Genomic DNA, 7,519 nt, shown 5'->3' on the forward strand with positions numbered 1-7,519 from the left:
CCCAATTTCTCCATTGTGCCTACACCACAAGCAATGTCCCACGTCAATTTTATAATTTCATCTCGCAAAAGGGCTATGGCTCAAGCCTACTTTGGGGGAGACGTTGGCACTTCTGCATAACCATCACAGGCCACCACCACACAAGCCACACCGACGAACACTCCACGGCAAGTCATACAAACCCCACCCACACATTAGTAGGAATTTTTTGGACCCAAAAAGGGCCTCCTAATAATTCCTAATTTTAAGGGATTAGAGCTTAAAAAGCTAGGCTTAAGGGAGATAAAGGCTATGATGACCCCTATTTTTTGCCTTGCCACATCAACCATACCCCCCTAGTTTCACTTTTTAAAGGGAATATTCTCATACTCTTACTTTTTGACTTTTCTCATACTTTCTCTCTTACTTTTTGAATTTTTTTATCTTCACTCTCTATAAATTGAATCTTTCTTGTCAGTTTGAAATCTCCTTTCTCATTAACTCCTACCATATCTCCCTTCCACATCAGCAAAACATTCTCGTATTTAGGTGGACCCCAAAAAGTGAATTATATTGTTAGGATACTGCAGAATATTGACTACAAGTAGAGCTTGGCAAACCCATATTCTCCAATCTCAATTGCAAGCATCACAATAAATCAAGAAATCAAGTTTTATCAGAGGAACACTGAGTTGATGGTGATAAGAAGAGCCCCTTTCACTTGCACAGTGAAGGAGATTCTCCAACAATATAGAACAGAGTTCCATGTGTAGGGGACTGCCCTTGAAGCATTGCAAGAAGCCTCTGAGGCTTACCTTGTTGGGATTTTTGAAGACACCAACCTCCTTGCAATACATGCAAAGAGGATTACCATATCTGCCAAGGACATTCAACTAGCTCGGCGCATTCGAGGCGAACGAGACACGATCTAGAGATCTTAGATGTTAACCTTCTTTTTGAAGCAACTCTTTTGTTTCAAACTCCCCTTTTTGTAACAAGCCTATTTGGCTTTCATTTGTAACCTTCTGATAATTAAAATTTTAAGTTTCTCTTACAATGTCTCGGTGTCATCATGTTTGTTTACCATGGAGTGTCTATCATGTGCCAGTTTGTCACCCAAGGCATCAGAAATGCTCCTGGAGGACTGGTTGTGCCAGAACAGTGCGAATTTGAGTGTTTATCATCCAATGCATCAAAATTGCTCTTGGAGGACTGGGGAAGCTATGCTAGAACAATGTTGCGAATTTAGGCTCTGCAGCCGGCAATGCAGGCTCAAAATTCACACTGTTCTGGCACTGCTTCCCTAGCCACTCAGGATCATTTGTGATGCATTTATAATGAAGTTGAGTACACTAATTGTAAGAAACAATAGTCTATAAGATAAAGATAGCTTTAATCATGTGTAAAATTACATTATTTGTCATCCAATGCATCAGAATTGCTCCTGGAGGATTGGGAAAGCTATGCCAGAACAGTGCAAATTTAGGCTCTGCAAGCTCAAAATTCGCACTATTCTGGCACTGCTCTCCCAGTCACTCAGGATCATTTCTGATGCATTTATAATAAAGTTGAGTACATTAATGATAAAAAACAATAATTTACAAGGTAAAAATACCTTTAATCATGTGTAAAATACATTATTTGTCATCCAATGCATCAGAATTGCTCCTGGAGGGCTCGAGAAGCTATGCCAGAACAGTGCGAATTTGGGCTCTACAGCAGTAGTACAGGCTCAAAATTCGCACTGTTCTGGCACTGCTCTCCCAGCAACTTAGAATCGTTTCTGATGCATTTATAATAAAGTTGAGTACATTGATTATGAAAAATAGTAATTTACAAGATAAAAATACCTTTAATCATGTGTAAAAATACATTATTTGTCATCCAATGCATCAGAATTGCTCCTGAAGGGCTGAGGAAGCTATGCCAAAACAGTTCGAATTTGGGCTCTACAGCAACGGTGCACGCTCAAAATTCGCACTGTTCTGGCACTCTCCCCTAGGCTCCCAAGGTCATTTCTGATGCATTCACAAAAACATTGATGGTACAAACTAGAAAAAATAATGATATACTTGATGAAAATAAGTTTGCAAAAACTGTATTGTATTCATAATAAGAAGCGATACATCATCTTTACAAAAGCTTTCTTACAATATTGAGCTTTCTTCTCTTGTTATTGGGTAGAGTGTGCTCAAGGAGTGATTGGGCTACCTATATGAGCAAGAAGCTTACCCCTAAATCCAGAACCAAAAACATCGAAGGCAAGGGATTTTTTAATCAAAACTATACATTTGGTGCTCTGTGCCATAGAAGCTACACAGAGCACCTTAGAGAGGGCTTTCAAAAAGAAGAGAGTAAAGGTAGATTGAGGGGTGTAGTCCCTGTGGATAATGGCGATGCCATCCACAAGAAGCCAACCAAGATAGTGTGCCAACGCAGCATCATGTCCATGGACCTTGGCCTGGTCTCTGCTACCGCCGCCTCTCCCTGCAAATGCGTCAATTTCAACCACCCTCTGCAATCAAAGGAAAAATTAAAATATTTTCCCATGGTTGTCCCCTCCTTACGCTTCCCAATCTGTAAAAATATAAAAAGTGGCACAATAACCAGAAAGTGTAAGGGTTAATTCTAGACATGTAGTGGAATCAGATATACCTTTCTTCTCATCAACTTGAAACTTGACTCTTCCACATTGTCAAAGCCCATGATGCTAAAGTGTTGACATAGGTCTCCTAGGCTCCAATGCTTGCTTGCTGCCACTCGCTCAATCCATCCATTTTGCATTATCACAGCTACCTCAATAGGCATAATTTCTTCTTTTGAGGCTTGAAGTGGGATCCATGTCCCGTGCTTTTACATCCATCTTTGGTAGTGTAGACGCATGTACAAAATAGAGCGTGCCTTCAAGAACCTGAAAGACACTGTAGAATCTACTACATTGCACTTGTACACATCACCGTGATGTGACCCCTCATTAACCTCCCAACCCTCTCCTAGTAATCCTTGAATGAGGTCAGACCGTACCTCCTTACAAATATACATTGTTTTTGTTTGGTGCATTGGCATGGAATTGAATAGGTGCACAAAAACATGTAAAGGACAAAACCAATTTATCCCTACTCACCTAGATGCCTTTGAAAACTTGAGTGATGTCTTGATATCACTTACCATCTTAAACTTTAAGCATAAGATGGTCTAAGCATCTGGTTTGGGCCATTCAGGGAATTGTTAAGAGGGGGGTTGGGGATCTCTTCTAGCTTGCCAAATAAACTTGGTTTTTTATCTAGAAAAAGATATTGTTCTGTAGAAGATCACTTGGACTTTGAGATACAAACATTGCCTCTCCAATGGATGCATGCATAGCATAGAAAACTCCAGTGTGGCTTTGGAGTGGTTGTTCCTTAACATAATTAGAGGGAAAAGTATCTGCAAAAGAGAGACATAAGAAAATGAAGGATCATAAGAAAATTTGAAACAAAAAATCCAATATTAGCATGTTGTTAAAGCTGTGTTTATGTTACACTGACAATTTGAAGGAAACTTGGTCGTTGGCCTTGAATGTACAGGTCTCTAAGGGTATACACATGTTGCACTATGGCAACTAGTCCTTCCTTCTTAGTATGCTTGAAGCCTTGTAGCCGTCCCTTCCAATGATGTAGCATATTCCCCAGTTGGACATACTCGATGTGGTCCCTTAGAGCTTGGCTGCATATAGACCCAAGCACCAACCCTGAATCTTGTTGGAGCCCAAACTCCATTCTCATCTCTTGTGTTATGCAAGCACAAGCTCTTCCACCTTCTCCCTAGGTCTTCTCACATTACTAGAAGAGGCCATGGTGGTAAGAAAAGAGAAGAAGAGAAAAGAAAAGCTTGTTTTACAACAACGGAGGAGTGGAGAGGAGAGAAAGTTCAGGGTTTTCAGTGCAGCAATGGAAAGCTCAAAAGAGGGTAAGAGTTTGAGAATAGGCTTCCTGAACCTAGAGTAAACTAAAGAGGGATAGAATTTTTGCAGCAATGGAGAGGGAGGAAACTTGAGAGAGAGAGAGAGAGGGAGATTAAGAGGGAGGGAGCTTGAGAAGGAGGGAGAGCTTGAGAGGGATGGAGTTTCTGCAGCAATGGATAGCTTAGAAAAGGAAGAAAGAGGGAGAGGGAGCTTGAGACTGAGGGAGCTTGACAAGGAGGGAGAGCTTGAGAGGTATGGAGTTTCTGCAGTAATGGAGAGCTTACAAGAGGAAGAAACAGGTTCAAAATGAGCTTTCCAAACCTAGAGTATGTTGGGGGGAAGTTTGAGAGGGAAAACACACTTTTGGGAAAAAATTTAAAAAAAATAAATTTTGAAGGTTTTTAATCTGCACGATTCTAGGTGGGGGGGACCTCTAAGTTTGGGCCCAGGAGGTAGGGGGACAAGAGTAGTAATTAGGTCCCATTAGCAAACCAAAGCCTAGCCCCCTAGGATCAAAGAAGTCCAAAATGTGCACACAGCCCTCTTCCTATTGGTCCATTTTCCTATTCAAAAGTTAATCCAAGAGGCCCTCTTTGGGTCCAAAAAATTCCTAATGAGCTCGCTCGACTACTTCCACTCATAGAAGACGGGATCACTCGTCGGGTTGTTGCCATGGTAGTGGCTCCATAGACACTTCTTCCCCTCAATGTGAGCGCCGAGCCATTGCCAGTTGTGAGGGGACACCACACTCACGCTCATCCCACTGCTTTGACACAAACCTACATCCGTCGAAATAGTTGTCAGTATGTGCGTCGAAATACGTGTCGATATTGGTGTCGAAAGTAGTGTCGAAAAAAGCATCGAAACAACTGTCATAAGATAATAATTTATTTCGGCTACGTTAGCGATGTGTATTTCGACACTTATTTATTCGCTTTTTTCGGCGAGTATTTCAATGATTTCATATCGACGTGCATATCAATGCTTTCAGAGTTTTTGCATGTTTATTTCTATCAGAAAAAACTTCGCAATCATGTGCATTGGGGTCCACGACCTTAGTTTAAGTAAGGTTTTTTGGACTAAGGTTTATAATTGTAGTTTACTTAATCATGGGTGGTAAACTGCATTAATTAATGTATCACAACAAGTTAGTTTGGGACTATGGATATCTATTATATCTTTTCAAGTAGTATTAGGTACCCAAGGTAATGTGAAAGCTTCACTTATTTAAAAGCTATTTTCTAGCATAAGTTCACCTTGGTTCATATGGTAAGTTATTGTACTTTTGCAATTATTTTAACTTATGGAAATTTTTTAAGTACTAGTTGGGAACCTGTACTTAGCACGTCTTTTGAGACTTCCAAAATCAAATTCTACCCAAACCTCCTCAATCCTCCTCGTCCCCTTCCCGAACCTCTAAATTTTTGCCACATGACAGCTTTGTGAAACTCTTCCTTAAGGTAGCTTTGTGAAACTCTTCCTTAAGGTAATATAGATATAGATAGACAAAAGAAGAGAAGAGAAGAGATGTATTTGGGCGTTGAAAGATTTTATGTCTTGTCATGCCGATGACACTGTAAAATGAAACGAACCAACTAATGTACATAATTGATTGCACTTTGCCTCTGTTAATCTATTCAATACCTACTTAAATAGACTCCCTTCACGCGGCTGTCTTGACTCCATTGCCAGGGATTTTACGTGTAGGCTGCAGGTAAATTCGAGGAATTCGGCATCCTTTCCTACAGAGAAGCCTGAGGAGCGCCATGGCTTTCTTCTTCCATGTACTCGCAGTGCAGGCCTGAGCTAGTTGGAGCACCATGAGCACCTTGGCTACTGCACCCCTCTCAACAGCTTCACGGCAACATCCATCATCCACGCATAACCGGCATAGGATGCAGACTGAGTATTCAGTAGCACGCAACGAGACCCCCAGTATTGTTGCGGTGATGGTTGCGATCAGCTTGCGACAATCGTAATTGGTAGCAACTTCTCGGTTACTATAACCCTCGTCTGATGGAGAGGAGGACAGCAGCATCATCTCCAAAAGCTCAAGCGCCGTCTCGCATGTTGCGTTATCTTCTGTGCTTTGAAGGAGCTGTGCGAGCGTGGTGATGAGTGCAGTGAATTGAGTTGGCGAAAGATTGGAGCGATTGTAATTAGCTTTAAGGCGTTGGAGAGCTCGCAATGTTGTCGTGGAAGGGCCGCCCGTAAGCAGCTGCTGCTGCAGCTGGAGCTCAAGGACTGCTGGAGAGGGTGCAGAAGAGCAACCATTGTGTGGACATGGGCGATTGCTGCAGTTCCATTTGTGGATGAGCTTGCGGAGGACAAGGTTAGGCAGCAGGTCCTTGTTGGCAAGGACCTGATTGGTGACGGGGCAAGTGTTGTGACCATTAGTGTGGAGCCATGTGATGATGCTGGAGCGGTCGTAGGTGATGCCTGTGCAGAGAGTAACGGGATCTTCCATGACCCCCAGGGAGATGGGGCAGAGGAAATGCAAGGGCTGGACACCTTCATTATCATCAACATGAATATGATCGGCGCAGAGGCTGCAAGGAGAGCTGGGCTTCGGTTGCAGATCCATATACATATATATATGTGGACCTGCAATTCGATCCACGCACGGCAGTTTTCTTTGGCGTGGGTGGCAACAACAAGGTATTACAAAGGAACAAGAAGTAAATCTAACCACAGCTCGTACCTACACAAATTGTGGGTGATTTTGTTCTCTTCTGATTTATCTCTCTCCAACGCTAATCTCTCCAAAGATAATCTTATGTGTTGAGCTCTTGCAACTACAGAAATTATGAACGATTTTGCACTCTTCTAACCTAGAGATAGATAATCCTTATGTTTTGCTCCAAAGATAATCCTTTGTGTTGAGCTCGGAACCACACAAATCGTGGGTGATTATGTTCTCTTCTGATTTATCTCTCTCCGAGAAGCTGCAAACAGGGCGCAGTGCCGATATTGCAGCAGCTGCAGCAAGTCGATGGAAGGAATGAAGCGGATGAAAGACAGAGAGCAAGCTGGTGCCTAGCCCAATTACTGCAAGCTGGGTTAAACCGCATCCTAACCAAAGGCCATGTTATATATGAGCCAACATGTCGGCAAGCTGATGCGAGGCTGGTAGGCACTACAGCTGGACCTGCAAGGAAAAACGGTCGAAAAGAGGAAACAAGGAGGCTGTACACAGTGTTTGCACATGTTTCTTTGAGTTTCGTGTTGGCAGAAGACGGTAGGCTTTGCCTGCACAGGGTGGCTTCTCCCCGTCGTCTCTGAAATACAGTTGGCCACCAAATTTCTGAGAACGTCGGTTTTGACGTCACCGCCCTCATATATTTTTCTTGGCCGGTGGAGTAAAAAACGGGTCTGTTCCCATCCTCCTCTACACACGCTTTCAATGGCATTAAAGTCCAAAGGTCCTTGAATCATAGAGAAATAATGCTTCCCTTTATAACCATAGTCACTGGTCCTTCTATGGCACGCCATATACAGGACCACGTTGTAGTCTTCTGGACTGTTTGACAAAATTATATCACTTTACATTTTCAATAGTACTAGTTGGCTGAACGTCTATGTGAATTCACACATGTC

The 7,519-nt window shown here is 42.5% G+C and overlaps 1 protein-coding gene across 1 annotated transcript; it reads right to left on the minus strand.

Moving 5' to 3' along the window:
• Positions 1 to 5,455: 5,455 nt before the first annotated feature.
• On the minus strand, positions 5,456 to 6,986 carry LOC147630150 (E3 ubiquitin-protein ligase PUB23-like). Its single transcript, XM_086810931.1, has 2 exons — positions 6,624 to 6,986; positions 5,456 to 6,526 (listed from the first exon to the last, which is right to left on the minus strand). The coding sequence occupies exon 2, from the start codon at positions 6,510 to 6,512 to the stop codon at positions 5,586 to 5,588; it is 927 nt and encodes a 308-aa protein (XP_086667057.1). The 5' UTR covers positions 6,513 to 6,526; positions 6,624 to 6,986; the 3' UTR covers positions 5,456 to 5,585.
• Between the last annotated feature and the right edge of the window lie 533 nt (positions 6,987 to 7,519).

The sequence above is a fragment of the Cibotium barometz genome, chromosome 17 (assembly GCF_041138505.1).
Source record: "Cibotium barometz isolate CiBa-2024 chromosome 17, ASM4113850v1, whole genome shotgun sequence".
NCBI classification, from domain to species: domain Eukaryota; kingdom Viridiplantae; phylum Streptophyta; class Polypodiopsida; order Cyatheales; family Cibotiaceae; genus Cibotium; species Cibotium barometz.

Excerpts from the sequence above, each read along its gene's own strand:
- LOC147630150 (XM_086810931.1), bottom strand. The coding sequence starts at position 6,512 with ATGTATATGGATCTGCAACCGAAGCCCAGCTCTCCTTGCAGCCTCTGC.